This window comes from Arachis ipaensis, chromosome B4 (genome assembly GCF_059453495.1).
Source record: "Arachis ipaensis isolate K30076 ecotype BB chromosome B4, ASM5945349v1, whole genome shotgun sequence".
NCBI classification, from domain to species: domain Eukaryota; kingdom Viridiplantae; phylum Streptophyta; class Magnoliopsida; order Fabales; family Fabaceae; genus Arachis; species Arachis ipaensis.
Genome location: NC_142439.1, coordinates 64,065,021 through 64,087,607, shown reverse-complemented (window position 1 = coordinate 64,087,607; position 22,587 = coordinate 64,065,021). Strand labels below are relative to the sequence as shown.

The following is a 22,587-nucleotide window of genomic DNA, read 5'->3' as shown; positions in this document are numbered from 1 at the left end:
TGTGGATTTCTTGGATTTCCCTCCATTTCTTGGTTCTCTTTTCAACCTCCAAAGTGTTTCAGGATCAAAAGGTATGGATTCATTGCTTTTTCCTCCTGACATAAACACAGAACCAGAAACCAGAACTATACACTCTATTGCTAGAGTGAAGTTAATGTTAGCTTAAGCAAAAATTCAAACAGTTAGTGTGCTTAGTCAAAAATTAAAAAAACAGAAAAGATAAAATGCTTGATCTATATCTCCACTTCACTTAATCATTGTCAATCTAATTCAATCCCCGGCAACGGCGCCAAAAACTTGATGTGTGGAAAACGATCCAACACAAAACTCACCGGCAAGTGTACCGGGTCACATCAAGTAATAATAATTCACATGAGTGAGGTCGATCCCACAGGGATTGAAGGATTGAGCAATTTTAGTTTAGTGGTTGATTTAGTCAAGCGAATCAAGTATTGGTTGAGTGGTTTGTATTTGACAGAAACTAAATTGCTTGAAATGTAAAGGGAGAAGGGGAAATTGCAGTAAATGAAAGAGCAAAGAAAGTAAAAGTGCTGAATCTTAAAGTGCAAGTAATGTAATTGCAGAAACTTAGATTGCAAGAAATGTAAATGACTGAATCTTAAAGTGCAAGAAATGTAAATTTCTTGAATTGTAAAAGGGATTGGGAGTTGGGATTGCAGAATTTAAACAAGAGGAAGTAAATTGCAGCAAAACAGAAGAGTAGAATGTGGATTGAAGTAAAGTAGATCTAAACAGAAAAGTAGAAATGCTTGAGAAATTAAAACAGAAACTGACTTGTGCTTAAATTGCAGCAAATTAAAAGGTTGTTGAAGATCTCAGGAGTGGAAGAGACTAGAAAACAAGTCTAGATCTCAAATCCTTCCTTGATCCAACAAGAGCAATTGCAAAAGAAATAAAGAAAAGTAAATTGCAGAATTAAAGAGAAGATGAAGCAGTAAAGTAAACAGAAATGGAAATTCAATTATGCAGAGAAAGTAAACAAGAGATCTCAAGGTGAGATTGAAACAGAAGTTCTTCAATTCTTCACCCAAGATCAAAAGCAAGAAAAGTAAAGAGTGCTCAAGCAAGAACAAGGAAGAAGAGAGATCAATTCTCCTTCCCAATTCTCTAAGATCTAAATTCTAAAGTAAAAGCTCCAAATGAAGATGAAAATTAAAAGGAAAAATTCAAAGTAAAGTCTAAAGGTCCTAATTAACTAGCTCCTATTTATACACTTTCTATTCTTGGATTTTGGAATTTGGATGGGCTTTTGATTTGGTGAAGAAATGAATTAATTTGGATTTTTAGTTCAATTTTCAGCCCATGGTGCACCTCCCAGGGAAGAGTTCGGCTCTTGGCAAGAGCTTTGGCCAAGAGCTTTAGTTCCCTTTCCTTCCAATGTGTTGCGCACGGTCCTTCTCTTGTGACAAGAGAACAAAGCTCTTTGCAAGAGCTTGAAAGCTCTTGGCAAGAGCTTTACTTGTCCTTGAGGTCCTTGGTTCAAGTCTTGGGTGGAGCACTTGTGGAGTTAATTTCCTTGGCACCAGAGAAGCCCCCAAAGTCTTGCTTCCTTGAGGTGCCCGGTTCAATCCTTGGTGAAGGAAGACAAGCCAATTTTCCTTGGCAAATGAGTGGCACACAAGGCCTTGTTTCCTTGAGGGACTTAGTTCGAACCTTGGTGAGTGAAAACAAGCCAATTTTGGCTTGTTTTTCCTTGTGAAGTAGCGCTGGCCCCCCCTCCTCTTGGTCATGGGTTCAAGTCTTGGTGAGTGCATTAGTGAGCTTTTCTTCCTTGATTTTCTTTGGAGCATGCCCGAAAAAGCTCTTTGGCAAGAGCTTCAAAGTTCTTTGCCAAGAGCTTGGCTCTTGGTTCCTTCTTCATGTGTTCTTGATAAAGCTCTTGGCAAGAGCTTCAAAGCTCTTGGCAAGAGCTTTGTGCCCTTGTTTCTTGACTTCACCCACGCTTTTCCTTCTTTGAGCTACGCTTCTTTTCCTTGTGCCACTCTTTCTTTCTTTGCTTAGATCATGCTCCTTAGGCTACGCTTTTCTTATTTTTTTTCTTTTCTTCACCTACAAGTAATCAAAACAACCAATCAAAGTATCACAAAATTCACAAAGCTTAAAATTCATTTAAAACTAATTAATTTTAGTTTAAACTTCATGATTTTGCATCAATTAAAGGGTGGTTGATTGATTTAAAGAAATTATGCAATTCCATTCTAAATTACTTACTTACAATGCAAGAAAGTGTATAAAACCTAATAAAAACAAAGAAAAAGACTAGTAAAACTAGACTAAAATGACTTGTCATCAGGGGGAAGAGCAAGCTCACAATGCCATGATCAGAGGAGGGGGAAGAGCAAGCTCACAATGCCATAGACATGAGTCAACTACAAAGAGCTCTTGAGGAAATATCGCAACAAAATGTGAGAGCACAAGAGCAGTATTCAAGGCAACAAGAGCAATATCTAGAGCACTGGAAGCAATATTTGAAAGATAGGGAGCAAAATGAAGCTTGGCAGCATAGAATGGAGGAGAGACAAGAGAGCTAGTAGCAACAAATGATGGTCCAACAACAAGAATTTCAAGCCAAGATTCTTGAGGGACAAAGAGAACAAACAACAAATCTTCAAGAGTCATACGACAAAATGTTCCTGACCCAAGCCAAATATGGGGAATATAATCACAACTTGTATCAGTGGAAGAACATTCATCATACTATTGGAGAGGTTAGACATGTGCAACAATTAGAGTATGATGAAAACATGCAAGCAAGGTTGGAGTATTTGACCCACAATATGCCAGTACTAGATCCACAAATCAAACCATTTGAGCAGTGCCAAGAATTTAGAGACCGACAGAAAGCAAGGTCTCATCACTATACAGAGGTAATATATCAAAGATTGGAGGCAGTTGGGCTCTCAGGTCTCATAGATCCTATCTGGGATAGAAAGTGCCCTAGTGAAGAAACTCAGGATTATTCCAAGCTCTGGAAGAGAAAGAAAAAGAAGGGAGAATCAAGCAACAACCAGAGACATGACAACTAGAAGGTGGTGAAGTTCTTTCATAATTTCAAACTAAATAAGGAAGATGTATATCTGAAACATGATATGCCTTCAATTGTTCTTTGTTTTGCATATATTTTTAGTTTAAAAGTTATCGGCATAATCTTGTCATCCTTCATTAGCTTGAGTATTTTTTTGTTCCCTTTGCTATTTGAATAAAAGAAAAAATTGTTTGATTTAGAAAAGTAATTGTTCAATGTTGCAAAAGTTAGGATGAAAATTAGTGGTGGTATGTGTTTGATTCAATTATTAGCTCACAAAATAAATGCTGCATAATGACATGTTCTTTGAAGTCTAAGCTAGTTTGTTGCTATGAAGCCTTATATTATTGAAAATCCCTTGAAAAAGAATCAAAACAAAAAGAAAAAGAAAAGCCAAAAAGTGGCAAAGAAATAAACAATAAGGCTAGACACCAATAGCTTGGACCCTAGGACACATGCCTGTGGTGTTTTTGTACTAGGATATGCTTGGACAAGTAAGTTCTAAGGAGTATTTCAAAACTTGGCCACTTAGATCAACTGATTTGGGATTGCCAACTGAAAGTCCACAATAAAGAGCAACCTAGCTACAAAACACTTAGTTATCCAAAGAGATGCTGGACACCAATGATCCTAGGAAGAAAAAGGTGAGCCATGTGTCTGTGGTAAAGGAATGTTGAGTACAATTAAGCCAAAGGCTGCTGCAACATTTGCCACCAAGCCATCAATAAGTAATAAGTTCTCTAAGCAAAAGAAAGAAGGAAAAAGCTAACAAGAGATGTAAGCAGAAAGCAAGGCATTGTAACAGCAACCTTAGTGAACCCTTGAGGAAACATTGTTTATTTAGCAGCAAGTAATAAATGAGCCACCATTGATCTGCATAAAACCCCATGAACCAAGTTCAACTATCTGCTAAATAAGGACATCCATACTTCTCTATTTCATTCTATCTCATCTTATGTTTAGTGCTTGCTTGGGGACAAGCAAGTTTTAAGTTTGGTGTTGTGATGACAAGTCATCTTATACTAGTTTTTCAAGCACTTTTGCATTTGTTTCATTAGTTTTTATGCACTTTCTTTCATTGTAAGTAAGTAATTTGGAGTGGAATTGTATGGTTTCCTTGAATCAATCAACCACCCTTTAATTGATACTAAATCATGAGGTTTAAGCTAAATTTAATTGGTTTTTGGATGATTTATAAACCTTGTGAATTTAGTGATACTTTGATTGGTTGTTTTGATTACTTGTAGGTGAAGAAAAGAAGAAAACAAGAAAGCGTAGGCTAAGAAACGTGGCCCAAGGAAGAGAAAACTGTGGCAAAAGAAACAAGGAAGCGTGACACAATGAAGGAAGAAAGCCACAATGCTCTCTCCAAGAGCTCAGTGCTCTCCAAGGGAGCACAATAATGAACCAAGGAAGTAAGGCTTCGATGCTACGCTCTCCTTGAGAGCAGAGCACAATAATAAACCAAGAAAGAAAGGGGGAGAAGCATGATGCTCCGCTCTTGTCAAGAGCATTATCGGGGGCCTTCCAAAACTAAATTCAAAGAAAATGGTTGCCAATGCTTGCCACAAGATTCGAACCAGGAACCTAAAAGGGAGCGCTACTCACAAAGGAAAATAAGCCAAAAATGGCTAAAATGCTACCCCCAAGGATCGAACAAAGCACCTCAAGGAAGCAAGAAGCAAGGTGCCACTTTGTGCACAAAAGAAATTGGCCAGCGCATGCCTCCAGCGAGATTTGAACCAGGAACCCTCCTTTGGAGCACCAATGCTACGCTCTTGCCAAGAGCAGAGCGCTACTTTCCTTATTCCTTGAAGCATGTCACGTAACATGGACACGGCCCAGGGAGGATTGGTGCGCAGAAGACAAGCTCAAAGGCAGCATGATGCTGCGCTCTCAAGGAGAGCAGAGCGCTACCCTGATGCACACAAGCTTGGCACGCAACCAAGGGCCAAGGACACAAGCCATGATGCTGCGCTCTCACCAAGAGCAGAGCACACCACTGGGAGCAAGCAACACATGGGCTGAAATTTCAAATTAAAATCCAATTTAATTCAATTCTTCACCAAATTAAAAGGCCCACTCCAAATTCAAAAATCTAAAAATAGGAAGTGTATAAATAGAAGCTAGTTTGATTTAGATAGGACTTTTTACTTTCTTTTAAAATTTTAACTTGTAATTTTGAGAGCTTTACTTTGATTTTGGATCTCTGAGTTTATTTTGGAGAATTGAGAAGGGGAATTGATCTCTCTTCTTCCTTGTTCTTGCCTTTACATTCTCTACTTCTTGTCTTGGATCTTGGGTGAAGAATTGAAGAAATTCTGTTTCAATCTCACCTTGAGATCTCTTTGTCATTTTTCTGCATAATTTCAGCAATTGAGATTCGAATCCAAATTCTCTTTACTTCTTTCTCTTCTACTTCTTCTGCAATTTACTTTTCCATTTCTTTTGCAATTGTTCTTATTAGATCAAGGAAGGACTTGAGATCTAGACTTGTTTTCTAGTCTCCTCCACCCCTGAGATCTTCAATTTCCATTTAGCTACTGCAATTGGACTACATTCTACTTTCTGTTTTGTGTTCAAAGAAATTTTCCTTTCTTTGTTTAAATCTGCTGCATCTTAATTCTTCTTCTACTTCTCTGTTGATTATCTTTAACTTCTGCTTGTTTAAATTCTGCAATCCCAGCCCCCGGATCCTTTTATTATTCAAGCAATTTACATTTCTTGCACTTTAAGCTTCAGTTGTTTACATTTCTTGCAATCTAAGTTTCTGCAATTTATATTACTTGCACTTTAAGATTCAGCTTCTTTACTTTTGTTGCTCTTTAATTTACTGCAATTCTTCCCTCTCCCTTTACAATTCATGCAATTTAGCTTCTGTCAATTACAAACCACTCAAACCAACACTTGATTCGCTTGACTAAATCAACCACTAAACTAAAGTTGCTCAATCCTTCAATCCCTGTGGGATCGACCTCACTCACGTGAGTTATTATTACTTGATGCGACCCGGTACACTTGCCGGTGAGTTTAAGGTGATTGGAATTCATTTTCCAAAATAATCCATCACATCCCCAAACTCAATAATATGCATGGGAAAAATCCCAAGCTCATCCATGGGGAGAGACAAACCCCAAGCTCAAATTGATATATATGCATGCTCATGGGGGAACCCGGGGAGTTAAAGTGTCCGGTCACATCTTACGACAGAGGGTCAACATTTTGTCTCAATTTTGCAAGTCTCATTTATTTTTAATTCATTCTCATCATCAATTCATATCTCATTTCCAAATTCATTCAAAAATCATACTTTAAAATCAATTTTCATCATTCTCTATTCAAATTCAATCATCATCTTTCATCCTCCCATTCCGTTCATCGACAATCCCAATTCAAACATAATTCAATCCTTTCTAAAGTAAATCAAATTCAAAACGTAATCATTTTCTTAATAACTCAAAATCAAACCATATAATATAATCCTTAAATCAAAATCATTTTAAATAACCATCCAAACAAATATCTAATTTTTATAAAATTTTGGCAGCATCCCCTCTGAAACTCGGATTCTGCTACCCTTCTCGGGTTCCATCCAAACATTCATCAAACTTTTTTAAATCATTTCCAATATCTCAAATCATTTTCAATTCTCGAAAATCATTCCTGATAAATCAACAATCCAAATCCAATGTCTCAAATCTTTTCCAATAAATAAAATTCGTTTCCAATATCAAAATATTTCCAAATCTCAAGAAAATCAATTTGGCGACTGCTAATTTAACAAAATCAATAACTCAGAATATTAAACCTTCTCAAATAGTCAATAATCCCACCAGACAAACAATCACAATCATTCAGAACAACTCAAATCAATTCATAAGACACTCATAATCACCAAAAATATATTTTGCATCAATATCGATTTATAACAATTCTCGGAAATAAAATGAGTTTAAGGAAAGCGTCCCTACCTCGAATAATCGAAACCCATAAACCGAACGCATCAAGAAATCCTTTTCTTTCGGCCCGCAATCAACAGCAGCTGCAACCTCAGCTCCAAACCGCTTACGCAGTAACCACAACAACTCTAATCGCAACATATAATAACAAAAACTCAATCATATAGCAGTTAACACCATAAAACCTCAGCGACATATAACGAAATAGCGATAAAGAGCTTTCGGAGCAAAACAACTCACCGCACAAAGAAAGGAACTAAGAACAAGGCGGCGGTAGCTTCGACAGTGATTCTGGCTACACCTGCGCAATATCTGGTGACCAGACAGCGGACCTGACAGCGACAAAAACTCGGTGCGAAGCCGACGGTGACGGGAGGCATGAACGGCGTTGACGGCGTAGCTGGCGGCGCAAACCCTTCTCCATCTTCGTGTTTCCTCTCTCGCACAGCTCATTGGCGAGCTCTCTCTTTCTGTCCGATCTCTTTCATCGTCGGCGTTGGCGGCATCGGCAGGACAGCTCGATGGTGGCTGGACGTGGCACTTGGCTTCGACGGCGGTAGCCTAGCGATGGCGGCGACAGCAACACCGCCTTTCCCTCGCATGCGCACCCTCTCTTATCTCTTCTTCCTCGGCTTGCAATGCAATTTCCATCCATTATTCCCTTTCTTTCTTTCTTTTGTTTTGGGTGGTCATGTGTGTGTGTGTTTAGTGTGCTTCTGATTGAAGGAGAGTGAGGAAAAAAGGAGGGGGGGGTTAGGTTTCGAAGGAGGTGAGTAAGGTGAGTGAATATGAGTGGCGGTGAGGGGTTAGGGTTAGTGGGTTCTAATTTGGGAATTTATGGTTAATAGATTAGGGTAATTTTAATAAAATTTGGGGATATTGTAATTAATTAAAATCTAATTTATTTCCAAAAATTACTTTAAAAATATTATTTAATTATCAATTTACTAATTAATTCTCAATCAAGTATTTTAATTTAAAATATAAGATAATATAATTAATTTTTTATTTATTTATAAAAATTAAAGTATTAATTTCCAAAATTACAATTATTTAAATCAAATCATGTAAATTCTTATTATTTTACAATTTCTAAACTTTATAATTTAAATATGAAAATTATCCAATAATTATAAAATTAGATAAAATTTCTAATTTAATTATCAAAACTTGATTTAATTAGTTTTAATAAAATAATTTATAAAATTAAAATTCTTAATAAATAAATAAATTGAAATTGACTCGTAATAACATCTTACAAAAATTTTGGGTCTCACAGTAGTAATTATATGAATATTTATTAATAATTTATTATTTGATTAATATATTAGTGTAAGGGTTATATTTTGAAACAAAAAAATTTTAATTTGTTGTTACACTCTACAAAAAATTATATAATTTTCTCATTCTTAGCTAAATATCTTGGTTTAAATCTCACTTCTAACTTAAAAAAATTATATATTTAGGTAACTTTTGTTTACATATATGGAGACTAAAATTATTAAAAATTAAGATTTAATATTATATTCAGTATTTTAGAATTAAAATTTTAATTTTGAAATATAAAATTTCAATTCTTTCAATATTTTTAAAAATAAAAATATATGAAATTAAAATTTCAAAAAATAAAACAAAAAATTTAAATTTATCTTTTAATTTTTATATTTATTTTAAATTAATTATAATATAAAGACATAATATTTTACACCAAATAAAATAAAAAGATTTAGGACTTGTTTGGACGCTATTTTTGAAAAAGATCTTTTTTTAAATAATATTTTTTAAAAGATCTTTTACAAAAATAAAAATAATTTTATATTTGAATATCTCATATAAAAAGATTTTTTTATCTATCAATTATATTTGGGTAAAATAAGATAAAAATACTTTTTTGTTCATTTATTATGTGAAAAATATTTTTTAAGAAAAAATATCTTAAAAAAAGATGTAAATTGTAACTTTTTAAAAAAGATATATTTTTTAATTTTTAATATTTTTATTTTTATTATTAAAAATTTATTAAATACACTAAAAAATAAATTTTTATTAAAATTTTTTATTATTTTAATGACACCTAAATAAAGACTTAATTAATCTCAATCTTGTTGTGAAATAAATAAATAATGAGAATAAAATAAAGAAGTGTAAATAGAAGACTCTATTATTCATATTCACTAATATTAATATCCTATCATAATAACGATAATTTATATATTAATATTTTATTTGTAGTATACGAAGAAAGAAAGAAAAAGAAAAATTTTCTATTGTACGTAAAAAGAGAGAAAAAATATTTTATTGATGTGTAAAATTATTCTTCAATTGCTTTTCTATTTATAGGCCAAAAATAATTTACATTTTCAAATTTCTTTAATACATTCATCCTTCAAAGCCCATAATAAATGACATCCACATATTTGTTGTTATCACAACAAATCTAACCATTTTTCAGTTTGTCTCTCTGTCTCTTCTCTTCCAAAACGAGACCTAATAAAATATGAGACCAGATAGGCAGATACGTGGCAGTGGGTCGCTTTTACCAACACTCCCCGAGTCCCAGTCCACCGAAACTTCATTTGCGCACCCATCAAGAAGAAGAAAAGAATAAAGTGGAAGAAGAAGAAGAGCCGTTAACGATCACCATGGGGGGTGACTCCGTTGTTTCTAATGGTATCTTTCTTCTTTATGTGTCTTTTTCTTTCCCCTTCGGATTTCTTTGCATGAAAACCTCTTTTCTTTTCTTAGAATTTTTTTTTGTCCGACCAAATTACCAACATGCCAATGCCTCTTATGTGCAGATCAAGACTCTTTCTTGGAAGAGGATTTTACCTTGCTTTCTTCTCACTCCCCAGCTGCACTCAGGTAATTTTTTTTTATTATCATCGGTGGATTTTGATACTGTTGTTGTTTAAAACCCTTTGTTTTTTCCTGAAATGTAATTCAGGTGCTGCTGATTTGGTACAGTGCAAAAATTACTTATTGGAGAAATCCATTATTTTTGTAACTTACTAACATACGCATACCTAAACTTCAATATTTTCACCTTGTTTTTGTCATATTGTACAAAACATATTGTAAGATGTACAAAACAAATAAATATTGTACAAAATGACATTTTAAACATATTTTAAGGTAGAACCTCGGTTTTATTTTTTTGAAGTATTTTTCTTTTTTGAGGAAAATATAAAGATCGTATGAATAAGCAGCTAAGAAGAGTTATATGGATCATACTATACATGTCATTGTGACATTTTAGGAGTATATTGCAAAGTTTACTGGATCATAGTTTGGTAGGTGATCAGAGTTCATACTTTTGCTTTCTTTTTTCTTTTTTATAGTTGATTTCCTTGCTCCTTTGTCATCATTTGTTTGACAATGGTTTTCTGATAGAGACAATAGAGTGAATGTGGAGAACGGGTCAGATGTTGGAGAAACTAGCGAAGAAAGGTGTTCTTCTAGGTTTGATTTTGAAGTCAATGAAAGGAAAACGCTTAGTGCCTATGAAGAAATCTCGCAAAGCTATGATCGATTCGCGATTGATAGCAAGAATTTGAAGCATGTGAAAGAAAAAATCCTGAGGTTCTTATTTCAACTCTCGTCTCATTTAAGTTTTCTATTAACTAAAAGCGCCTAGAAATTTTTTTTTTTTGGTTATTTTGTGATTCCACATTGAAACATTGAATTCTTTTAGTATCACCCTTGGAAATTTGTATCTGATCAGTTTACTGAAGAAAGGAATAAAAATTACCAAGCCATGGAGATCGGAATAATAATAATAATAATAATAATAATAATAATAATAATAATAATAATAATAATAATAGTAAAAAAAAATTTCCCCTTACACTTGTTTTGAACTCCTTAACAAAGATTGCAGGACATCAGTCATGAACTTTGGGTCATTATTCACCCTGTCTAAATATCCTGATTCCTGAGCAACCATTATTGTATTCAAATTGGAACATTTGGTTGTGCAATCTTGAAAATGTTTTGGTTCCTAATGATGGCCAACTCCACCTTGCTGAAATTTTTATGATTTATAAACAGTGAGTGAAGACAATATTTTTGACAAAATAAACAAGTGGAAAACAGATTCAAATGTAAAGGCCCTAGGTATTCGTGTTATGTGTTCGCATGCAAAGCCTTGAAGCACTTGGTGCTTCTCACAATGTTAAATGCAGATATCTACTTCTCTTATTTCATACCCTTATCTTCCATGATTGATCTATTGGCAATTTGATTGCATCACTTCTAGCATGAAATTTTTCTGTGGTTTCATCTTGAATCATCTTTTACACTGTTGTGCATGCTACCAACCAACTTGAAGTTTAGTTTTGTGTGATCTGAAACGTTACTTTTATCTTTCATATTTGATTATGTCATATCTGGTGATTTTATTGCCTCAGCTACAAGCCTGGAGCATGGATTGAGAATGTGGGTGGCTTACAGACGTGTGATTATGATGTACCAAAGACAACATGCCTTCTATTGGTTGGTCCAGGAGGATCTGGGAAAAGTAGTATGATAAATAGAATCTCTAAGGTGCTTGAGGATGATAAATTTGCACCAGCAAGAGCACAAGTATCATGTACAATTTCTCATTTTACCTTTAATGTCAATTTGAATGAATATGTAATTTCATTTTATGACATGTCTTTGTTTATCTTTTGATGCCAGATAATTTGCTTACAGGAGATGGGACATACTTCCTCCAGGAGTATATGATTCCAAGGCACTCAACCTCGATCTGTCTATGTGATACACGTAGTTTGTCTGACAACTCGAATGAAAATGAGAATGATAGAGTGCTGAAGAGTTGGATGACAAAAGGTGTTCGTCATGGAGAGCTTGTTGTAAGGTCTATACATAAAAATATAAAAGAAACATTATTAGATTCAAAATTCACTCATGCTGATATTGACATATATATCTCAGGAAGACAGATAGTCGAATATTAAAGAAAAGTTTGAAGTGTAAAGCTCGCAAGAATGGTTTCATTTCCAGTAAGATCAGAAAAGTTAATTTTGTAATATATGTTGTAAGTGGTCTTTCGGTTCTGAAATCAATGAAGGATACTGGTGCACGGGAGAGACAGTATATTGAAACAATTGTTCAAACTTTCAACAGCCCATTCTTGTCATTTAAAGGTATTTTCAAGACAATTATATGCTTTTCTATTATTCTTTTCCTACCATCTGCATATATATATGAATTGAGATCCATTATCACCAATGTATGTGTTGAGAACTTACTCTCGGTCTCATCCATTAATCTTATGTATATATATAGTAATGTGTGTTTTCTATTTCTATGATACTATGGGAGAAGGCTAGTTGTAATGAGCTTAAGTAGTTAGCACGAGTCATTTGGTTAAATCTTGTTGCCACCAATGTACCAAAAAGTTGATTGTTTTCCCCCAATTCATTTTGTCCTAGTTAGGTGTCTTTGTTCTATTAGGAAATCTTTCTGAAGCAATGTAGTTGGTACGAGAAGTATATAAGGATAAACAATAGTAAATAATGGAAATTGAAAGAGAATGCACTAGATAGTGTTGAGTATTGAACACGTTTGGTGAACCAAAGCTCTTTTTTATTTTTCTCATACTCATACTCCTAACCACCTGACTACTTTTACATTGATTCTAGTCCTCCCCACTTTTGAGAGAACATGTGGGCTCATATCACCTATGGGCTATGGCCTACATTCTTCCCTTCTAGCATTACAGCATAAAAACTGTTTGGTATCTATACCTGAATGATGAATATTTCTTGTTCGAGAAAACTATTGGCTTTTCTAATCTACCATATAGGCCACACTGTTATGTCCTAAGAGAGATTTTATATGTGATTAGTTGTAGCATTTGAAGTAGCACCTTGCACCTTTGCCCATTTCTTAAGAATTTTATCAATTATTAGCAGCAATGAAGTCAAATGAATAATGATTGCACATGTTTATTCTTCATGACTCGGAATGTTTTATAGATCTGACTGAACCTTGGATCTTAGTGTTAAGTTGTGAACTCGGAAAGATGAATCGTTCAAGGTGGAGGAAAATTGAACTTCAACTTGCACTATGAAATTTCAACTAGACAAGTGGAACGTCCTAGTGAAACATAATGCTGCTCAACAATACATAGTTTGATGGTTTTCTGCACAAAAATGCATGACTTTTATTTTTTTAGTTTCTTTAGTGTGTTGTCTACGTATTGATGTCACAGGTTTAAGATATAATAGAATCAGCCATTGATATGTCCATCAGGTTAGGGTACCTACAACTCTTTTGGGTGTGGTCTTTCCCTTGTCTTGCGTAACGTGGGATGTGATGCACCGGCTGCCTCTTTTTCTTTTCTTTCTTTGAATCTGTGGAATCTTACACTTGAACAGAAGTCGGGCTCTCCTGATTATTATCACTAGGATATTTCTGACATTTTCCAGTTCCAAGTGAATGTCTTTATAATCACTGTGATAGTGTGGTTTTCTTATAATTTTTTAAGGTTTATTTTATGTTTGAGATAATTATGATGATATACTTGACAGTAAATCGCATTGAGCTGTATAGTGCAACCTAATCCTGTGCTTGAGGGTGTGGGAATTCGGTATGAAACATGCACGATTTCATATCTATCATGATTAGATTGCAGGTAACCTCAATAACAATGTAAATGACTGTTGGAAGAATTCCAATACTTTTGTTTCTTTCCTTCAACCAAAACAGGGTAAACTTAGATAATCAATTACAATAGATATTCAACCGCACAGAGGACTCATTTTAAATTTTTCAGGGTAATGGATGCACATTTATGAAAGACTAAAAGTCATTTTGGGTTGTTCCTACTTCCTAGTTCTCTGAAATGTTTGGTGACATACAGTTGCGAAGCTTTCTCACAATGCTTGAGTAAATTGAGGCTTGCACACCTTATTTTTTACGCATACTTGAAATAGTGTACATTTCTGCTGTTGATCATATTGAAAATTATGAGAATATCATTGAAAATATATGTTGGACCAAAATTCAAGTTTTTTCAGTATTCCGCTTGTTTCTTACTTGCAGATGACAAACCTGTTCTTGTTTTCACTCATGGGGATCTCCTTTCCCTGCCTGACCGTGTCCGTGTCCGTGCTTATTTGGGAGAATTACTAGGAATTCCACCAACAATACAAATTTTTGATATCCCTGGTAGCATTCCAATTTTTATAACTTGTCCTTCCATTAATGTTCCTGTGTTCATGAAAATCTAATATTTTCTTAATTATCCTGCAGATTGTGATGATCTAGCTACCGAGTCTACCATCATTGAGATGCTACGATATAGCCTTGAGCATGCGGAAAGAAATTTTCCCCGGCAAAGCAAAGTTCTTGGAAAGGTATGTACTGTTTCCTGAAGTTTATGCTATAAAAGTAAGCTGGCAACAAATTTGCGAACTTTTGATTTTAATTAGCTTACCGTATTTCTTTTCCAAAAGAATCTTTTAAGTTTATTAAGAGTGTGTTTGAAACATAAGAGATTTGGAGTCGAATTGATTTGAATTGAGTGGAATTATATATCAGTGTTATCTTTTGGAATCAAATATGAAAAGGATTGATTTGAATTATGAATGTGTAAGTTGTGTTGCGAATACAAAGAGGAGTATAAATACGAATACAATAACGTATGCGAATGTGAGGAAGGGAGGGTAAAAAAAATTTTCATAATTAAAATTTCCAATCGAAGTAATTTCCATACAAGCCCCGTAAAAATGACAAGATTTCATAATACACGAATGCATGATTTCACTAATCAGAATTTGGTATTGCTTTTGCTTTTGCATTTGCATATAACGAGTTTGTTATAAGATATTGTATTTGCAGGTCGATACAAAGTTTCTGTTCTGCGTGGTTTTGTCGATTCTCGTGCTAGCCGTCGCTGTTGTGATGGCGTATGACATGTTGCCACAACCTTGTCATGTCCTTCAACAGCAAGCATGTCGCAAGAAATATCCTGCCAGACTAAAAAAACTGAAAGTTCCTGAGATGGAATTCAAAATAGATTGGCACAAGATTCGCTACATATGGTAGCTTTGAATGGTGCTAAGGCTTATTTGTAATGATGCTGCTATGAGTTTTGGTAATGTGAATATCTGTAAATTGGAAAAAAATAAAAAATATAAAAAAACCAGCGTGTATTCTATTCTTGTTGATCTTTTATTAGTACACTTATGTATGCCAATTTCTCTAGTGTTTTTGTGATGTGAAATCATGTTTTAATCGTAACATGTTGGAACTAAAAGAGGCAACAAATTTACAATTTTTTAATTGAACCAGATTTAGACCTGCGGAATGTGCTGAAATCTAATATTATAAAATTTTTTACATAATTTTTTCAGTAATTAACTAATTCAGTTCCTATGATTTTTAACATAGAATATTTTAGTCCTTCAGATTTTCAAATACACAACAATTCTCAACGTTTATTTCTATTAGATAATACACGTAATTACCAAATTTTATGTGTGCGAGTTGGACAAATTAGTCTTCAAAGTGAAGAATAAAACAATCTTCAAAGAATTTAAAAAAAATTTAAAACAATTCCTTAAAAATTTTAAAATTGCAAAATAGTTCCTTCGAATGTTTTTAATTTTTTTCAAGTCATTTTATAATATTTTTATTAATTCGAAAAATAAAATATTATTAAAAAGTACATAATAAATAAAGAATATAAAAAAAACAAAATATAAACTAAAAGATAATTTTATTTATTAACATCAAAATATCATAAGAAATAATATTATTTAATCATTAATATATAATAGCTATAGGAAGATGATGTAAAAGCCATAATAATAACCATTAAATCTTAAGAGGTTATTGAATTATGAATACTATTATTTATATAACTTAAACTCTTGAGATATTGATACCAAATAAACTTAGAAAAATAATCCAAAGTGAAAAAAAAAATATTTTTTCTTGGCATAATTTTTAATTGTGGTAGCACAATAGTTTTAACTGCAAGTTTATTTTATGCAATATTACAATTAAATTAAATTTTTTTTTAAAAAACATGAACAGAACATTTGAATTTGTTAACACATTTCTTCAAATATTACAAAGTATTAGGATCTTTATATTTTTGTAAATCATCTACTTTAATCTTGTGGTTGACCAAAATAGTTGACTTCATAGATGACTTGGTTCGCATTGCATGCAAGTTATAAAGTATTGCCTTCATACGCATTTGCACAAATATTTTCAATTTTTTATGTAAAAAATTTTATGTTAAATGAAAGTTCTCCTATCTTTTCAAACAACAGTAACTTATTCTCTTCTTTGTTATTAAAGAATGATTATAAAATATGGTATCTATAAATTAAACTAAAATTGATATTTTGCATGATTAAAAATAAATATAAATTTATTTATTTTAATTTTTTTTGAAAAAAGTGCCTTTTCAAAATTAATTTATAATTTATTTTGAAAATATATAGAAAATTTTATATATAAATAATCAAATTTGAGATAAATCGACCAAAAATATTAGAAATAAAAATTTATTAATTTAAAAATAATTATATATAAATAATTCAAAAGAAATATCTTGAATGTTTTTAAAATTTTTTTTAGGGATTGTTTGAGATTTTTTAAACTTTTTGAGGTCTATTTTGTACTTCATTCTGGGGACTGATTTGTCTAGATCGCATACGTGGATACTTAATAGCCATGTGTATGAGTTAATGTTCCACGTCAGCAGTCATCGTTGGTAACTAACAAAAAGGGATTGTATTGTCTAGTGGAAGTAAATATTGGAGACTGCTGTATTTTGAAACCTGAGAAACTAAAGTATTCGATTTTAAAAACTTGAAGGACTGATTTGGATAATTACTCTAATTTGTTGGATAACTAGAAGTGTAACACCCCTACTACTGGCAAGTGCACCAGGTCGTCCAAGTAATACCTCAGGTGAGTGAGGGTTGAATCCTACAGAGATTGTCGGATTGAGCAAGCAATGGCTATCTTGTAGGTCTTAGTCAGGCGATTAGAAAAGATGGTTGTTTGTTTGAAAGCAGAAATAAAATAGTAAAGAACGAAATACCAGGTTAGTGTGAAAGCAGTGATGGAGATTCAGTTAAGGCTTCAGAGATGCGTATTATTTCTGGATTACTTTTCTAACTGTCTACTTCAATAACGAATGATTCCTTCAATGGCAGCCATACATGATTAACTCATGTCCTCTCATAAAGTTAATCTCTTCTAAACCATAGCAGTCCACTATATCCGAGCAACTCATATCCTCTCATCAAGTTAACTAATGGCTTCCCACTGTGGCCGAAGGTGAAGCCCTAAGCAATGCACTCCCCTTCACGATCCTACTCAAAATGCCACAGACAAGGTCGGATCTTCTGGATCAGGGAATGCTACTTCTCTGACTCTAGCCTTAGCGCCACAGAGACCTCAGTGACCCACAGTCAATGGGATTTTATGTCACATATCCAAAGTTGCCCAGGTACGCTCTTGGAATCCGCAATGCAATCTCTATCTTTAGCTCAATGCTATCCAGGTCAAGACTCGCACGGAACCCAAGTAGAACAAGGATGAATGTCACGGTTCATCCTCAATTCATGAGATGAAGAACGAGAATGCATAAGAGAATAGAATCAGACATATTGAAATAGAAACAGTAATATTATTAATCCATGAAAATCAGCAGAGCTCCTAACCCTAACTTAGGAGGTTTAGTTGCTCATAGCTTACAGAAAATAATAGTAAAATGTGCAAAGGGGCAAAGATCTCAAACAGTGGTGATCTTTGTTCTATATATAATAGCCTAATAACTAAGAAGTACAAAAGTATGATAGACTAGGCTAAAGGTGCGAAAGTTCACTCTCGGGCCCACCTTGGTTGAGTACTTGGGCTGAGCTTGGCATCCATGATAAACCACTATTTCATGGTTTATCTTGTGCTCATTTGAGTAGTTTTTATCAAGTCCTTACCCACTTATTCATATGATTTGCATGATTTTACAATTCCTTCCTAGTTTTGTTTTATGTTTGAAAACTTGCTTCCTAGAAATTTTTAATTTGTGTATTTTAATTCTCCTTTATACCATTCGATGCCATGATCCGTGTGTTAAGTGTTTCAGGCTTTATAGGGCAGGAATGGCTTAGAGAATGGAGATGAAGCTTGCAAAAATGGAAGAAACACAAGAAACTGAGAAGATAACCAGCGAGCATCAACGCGCACGCATGGCTCACGCGTGCGCGCGATATGGAGAAATTTGCAGCTACGCGTGCGCGTGCCTGATGCGTACGCGTGGATTGGAGTTTGCACGAAGACGCGTGCGCGTGGATGACGCATACGCACGACACGCCAAGACGAACAGCGACGCGTATGCGTGACTGACGCGTACGCATGACATGCGCGATCTGCAGAATTAACAGAAAATGCTAGTGACCCAGTTTCCGGCCCAGAAACATAGACTAGAGCCAGGGAACATGCAGAGACTCAACACACATTCTCATTAGCATAGTTTTTAGTTTTAGATCTGAATCTAGAGAGAATTTACGCTTCCTCTAGGTTTTCTTTACATTCATAGTTTATTAGTTTTATGCTTTCGCTTTTGGATATTGAAGAGTCATCACCTCCGTTGAAGTTATTATTCTAGTTTGTTTTCTTATTCCCTTATTATTCCATATTCTTAATTCTTGTTTAGAGTTATAATTAGATTGTTTTTAGAATTTATTAATGCAAGCAGTATTTTTCCATTCAATTTTATTATTTATTTAATTACTTTCAATTTTATTTCCATTATCATGTCTCTTTTCTATTCCCTACTCCCAACAACGAAGATGGTATCCATGTTGATGGAGTAGACTCCCAACTTGACATGGGGGTTGATTAAGAGGAGACACTTGAGTTGGAATGCTCAAGTGATTAGTTAAATTGGAAGTTGTTGGCTAATTCTGTATTTACTAACGCTAGACCTTCCCAAGGGAGAGGACTAGGATTTGCGAATAAGAGTTAGCTCAATCACTTGACTTTCCTTTATTTAGTAAGGGTTAACTAAGTGAAAATAAAAACCTCTTTATACTACACTTGAGAGGATTCCAACAAGGATAGAACTTCCAATTAATCATTCCCCCAGTCAAGGCTTTTTATTCTGAATAATATAAATTCCTTTTAATTTTCATTGCACTTATTTATAATTATTTATTTTCTGTCACTCAACTCTCAAAATCTCTCAGAAAACTCCTGATTAATAAAATAGCACCCTTTTGTCAACTTGTTGGGAGATGACCTAGGACTCATACTCCCAGTATTTTTATTCTAATTTTTGTGACAACCTATCTAAATTGATGAGTGAATTTTTGCTGGTTAAGAACTATACTCTCAACGTGTTTATATATTGATTTCTTAATTGGCTGACTTCTGCCCTTACATCAGTCCAACTTGAGGAATGGGTGTTGAATGCCCATTAGGGGGTTGATCCACACTGCCTTATGCTTCTTAGTCAGGCGAATAGAAAGATAGTGGTTGTTGTTGTAGGCGCATAAAACAAAATAATAAAGAAACTAATAAAGAATTAATGTGAAAACAATAATGAGAAATCAATTAAGGCTTTGGAGGTGCTTTATCTTTCTGGATTAATACGTCTTACTGACTACTTCAACAATGAATGATTCGTTCTATGGCAAAGTTGTAAGTGATTAACTCATGTCCTCTCATCAAGTTAATCTCCTCTAATTCATATCAAATGCTATTGTCAATGGTCATTTAATATGAACGAGGATGAAGCCCGCGCAATTCACTCTCCTTTGTTGATCCTACTCAAAACGCCACAGACAAAGTCAAATCTTCTGGATCAGAGAATGAAGCTCAATGATTCTAGCCTTAGCCCCATAAGAACCTCATCACCCATAACTAACCAGATTATATGTCACATATCCTCAATTAGCCCATATGAATTATTGGTTCAGGTGATGTATTCTCAAGCCTTAGCTCAGTATTATCCGGGCCAGGACTCGTGAAGAACTCATGTAGAAAAAGGGGCATACCCAATCTCATTTGGATGAAGAATGACAATACATCATAGAAGAGAATCAAACATATATTGAAATAGAAATAGTAATATTAATAATCCATAGGAATCAGCTGAGCTCCTAACCTTAGGTTTAGTTGCTCATTATTAATCCCCATTTGGGTACTTTCTTCTTGGTACCTTCTTCCTCAGTGATTAATGGTGATTGCCCAACACCAAACTTAGGTTTGATGTCAGGGGGCTCTGTAATGCTCTCTACTGAGAGACAAGGTTGGAACACTAAGTGTTGTACAGTAGTACCTCCTTTATCTGAGGGAGAGTGAGGGTTTGGGATGTTTAACAGAATATGATCCTCCTGCAACTTTAGGACTAGCTCACCTTTTTCCACATCTATTAAGGCCTTCGCAGTAGCTAAGAAAGGCCTTCCAAGGATGATGGAGTCGTCTCTGTCCTCCCCAGTGTCAAATATCACGAAGTTCGCCGGGAGGTAAAGGTTTTCAACCTTTACAAGGACGTTTTCCACCATGCCATCAGCCCGTTTCAGGGACATATCTGCCATCTCTAATGAGATTCTAGTGGGCAGCACCTCCTGGATCCCTAGTTTCTTCATCATAGAGAGAGGCATGAGGTTGATGCTTGAGCCAAGGTTGCACAGTGCCTTCTCAAAAGTCATAGTCCCTATAGTGCAGGGAATAAGGAAGCTTCCGGGATCTGGCATCTTCAGAGGCATCTTCTTCTGGATCAGGGCGCTGCATTCTTTGACCAGTATCACCATCTCATCTTCCTTCAGGGCCGTCTTTTCAGAGATAGTATTGTTCAGACAGGCCATATAGGAGGGTTTCTTCTTCAATGCCTCTGTAAAAGAGATATTGACTTGCAGCTTCCAGAGAATTGCCAAGAACCGAGCAAGTTGCTCCTCCTTAGGTTCCTTTTGCACGTTTGGAGATGGTTGGTCTTCAAGCTCCTCCATCTTCATGGGGATGTGCATGGTGACACTCCCAGTCTCCTCCTGAGCCTTGATCTCCTTCAGTTCCTCAGTAGCAGACTCCTCTTTTAGTTCGGCCTCAGCTCCCATAGTGAGGGCCTTGCACTCTTCCTTTGGATTCACCTCAGTGTTGCTTGGAAAAGTGTTGGATGGGATCTCTGGAATCTTCTTGCTCACCTGACCTACCTGTATCTCCAAATTTCTGATGAAAGACCTAGTTTCTACCATGAAATTATGAGTGGTCTTGGAGAGGTTAGAGACTATAGTAGCCGGGTCAGAGAGGCTCTGTGGGGGAGTCTCTATCTACTGCTGAGAGGGTTGAAATGATCTGTTGTTGAACCTGTTCTGGTTCATTCCACCCTAATTGCTGTTGAAGCCTTGTTGAGGCTTCTGCTGATCTCTCCACCCGAAGTTGGGGTTGTTCTTCCATCTCTAATTGAAAGTATTCGAATAGGGATTGTTGTTGGAGTTTCTGGAGGAGTTTCCCATGTAGTTCACTTCCTCCATTGTGGTCTAGGTGTTGTCACCAGTGTCCACTTCATATGCTATCTATGGGGAGTACGCAGCTAAGCTCTGTGCCCTGCTCAGGTGCTGAGAGATCATATTGATTTGCTGGAACATGAGCTTGTTCTGAGCTAAAATGGCGTCTAGAGTGTCGACTTCCATGACTCCTCACTTCTGAGCTGTCGCATTGTTCACAGGGTTCCTCTCAGAAGTGTACATGTATTAGTTGTTGGCAACCATATTAATGAGGTCTTGCTTCTCCTCAGGCGTCTTTTTCGTGTGGAGTGAGCCACCGGCAGAGTGGTCCAGTGCCATCTTGGATATCTTAGAGAGGCCATCATAGAAGATCTCTAAAATAGTCCACTCAGAGATCATGTTAGGAGGGCATCTTCTGATCAGTTGCTTTTACCTCTTCCGAGCTTCACAGAGGGATTCACCCTCTTTCTGTTTGTAGGTCTGGACTTCCACCCTAAGCTTGCTCAGCTTCTGAGGTAGAAAGAACTTGGTCAAGAATCCATTGAGAAATTCTCCCAAATGTCCAGGCTCTCTTTAGGCTAAGAATCCATCCATAGCCTTGCTCTGTCCCTTACAGCAAAAGGTAAGAGCATGAGCTTATAAACCTCTGGGTTTACTCCGTTAGTCTTGACAGTGTCACAGATCTGTAGAAAATCAGAGATGAATTTGTTGGGGTCCTCCTGTGGGAGTCCATAAAACTGAGAATTCTGTTACACTAGAGTGACTAGTTGAGGCTTGGTGCACGGATTCCCACACTCCGTACAACTGAACCGGCAAGTGTACTGGATCGTCCAAGTAATACCTGAGGTGAGTCAGGGTCGATCCCACGAGGATTGTTGGCTTGGATCAAATAGTGGTCATCTTATAAATCTTAGTCAGGCAGATAGAAAAGTTGTTTAGTTGTTGATGAGTGGATAATTTATACCATTTTTGGCACTGTTTTTACATAGTTTTTAGTATGTTTTATATACATTTTATTTTATTTTTATTATTTTTTATTCAAAAATCAAATTTCTGGACTTTACTATGAGTTTGTATGTTCTTCTGTTATTTTAGGTATTTTCTG

The 22,587-nt window shown here is 35.1% G+C and overlaps 2 protein-coding genes across 7 annotated transcripts; one reads left to right on the top strand and one right to left on the bottom strand.

The window, feature by feature from the left end:
- The first annotated feature begins 9,433 nt into the window (after nucleotides 1-9,433).
- On the top strand, nucleotides 9,434-15,238 carry LOC107639347 (P-loop containing nucleoside triphosphate hydrolases superfamily protein). 6 transcript variants are annotated; one of them, XM_088483498.1, is made up of 9 exons: nucleotides 9,434-9,675; nucleotides 9,804-9,867; nucleotides 10,405-10,584; nucleotides 11,412-11,593; nucleotides 11,683-11,863; nucleotides 11,941-12,152; nucleotides 14,056-14,181; nucleotides 14,266-14,369; nucleotides 14,854-15,238. In XM_088483498.1, exons 1-9 carry the CDS (start codon nucleotides 9,648-9,650, stop codon nucleotides 15,058-15,060), a joined length of 1,284 nt encoding a protein of 427 aa, XP_088339624.1. In that variant the 5' UTR covers nucleotides 9,434-9,647; the 3' UTR covers nucleotides 15,061-15,238. The 6 variants fall into 6 exon arrangements, with proteins under 6 accessions (XP_088339624.1, XP_016198308.1, XP_016198309.1 ...); XM_016342822.3 differs by having other exon boundaries at nucleotides 9,445-9,675; nucleotides 14,839-15,238; XM_016342823.3 differs by having other exon boundaries at nucleotides 9,445-9,675; nucleotides 10,396-10,584.
- Nucleotides 15,239-20,150: 4,912 nt separating this feature from the next.
- LOC107636529 (uncharacterized) lies at nucleotides 20,151-21,230 on the bottom strand. Its single transcript, XM_016340030.1, has one exon. It carries the CDS (start codon nucleotides 21,228-21,230, stop codon nucleotides 20,151-20,153), a length of 1,080 nt encoding a protein of 359 aa, XP_016195516.1.
- Nucleotides 21,231-22,587: the final 1,357 nt, after the last annotated feature.

Excerpts from the sequence above, each read along its gene's own strand:
- LOC107639347 (XM_016342821.3), top strand. The coding sequence starts at position 9,648 with ATGGGGGGTGACTCCGTTGTTTCTAATG. Across the intron at positions 12,153-14,055 it reads CCCATTCTTGTCATTTAAAG|ATGACAAACCTGTTCTTGTT; the intron begins GTATTTTCAAGA and ends TCTTACTTGCAG. Across the intron at positions 14,182-14,265 it reads ACAAATTTTTGATATCCCTG|ATTGTGATGATCTAGCTACC; the intron begins GTAGCATTCCAA and ends ATTATCCTGCAG.
- LOC107636529 (XM_016340030.1), bottom strand. The coding sequence starts at position 21,230 with ATGGTAGAAACTAGGTCTTTCATCAGAAATTTGGAGATACAGGTAGGT.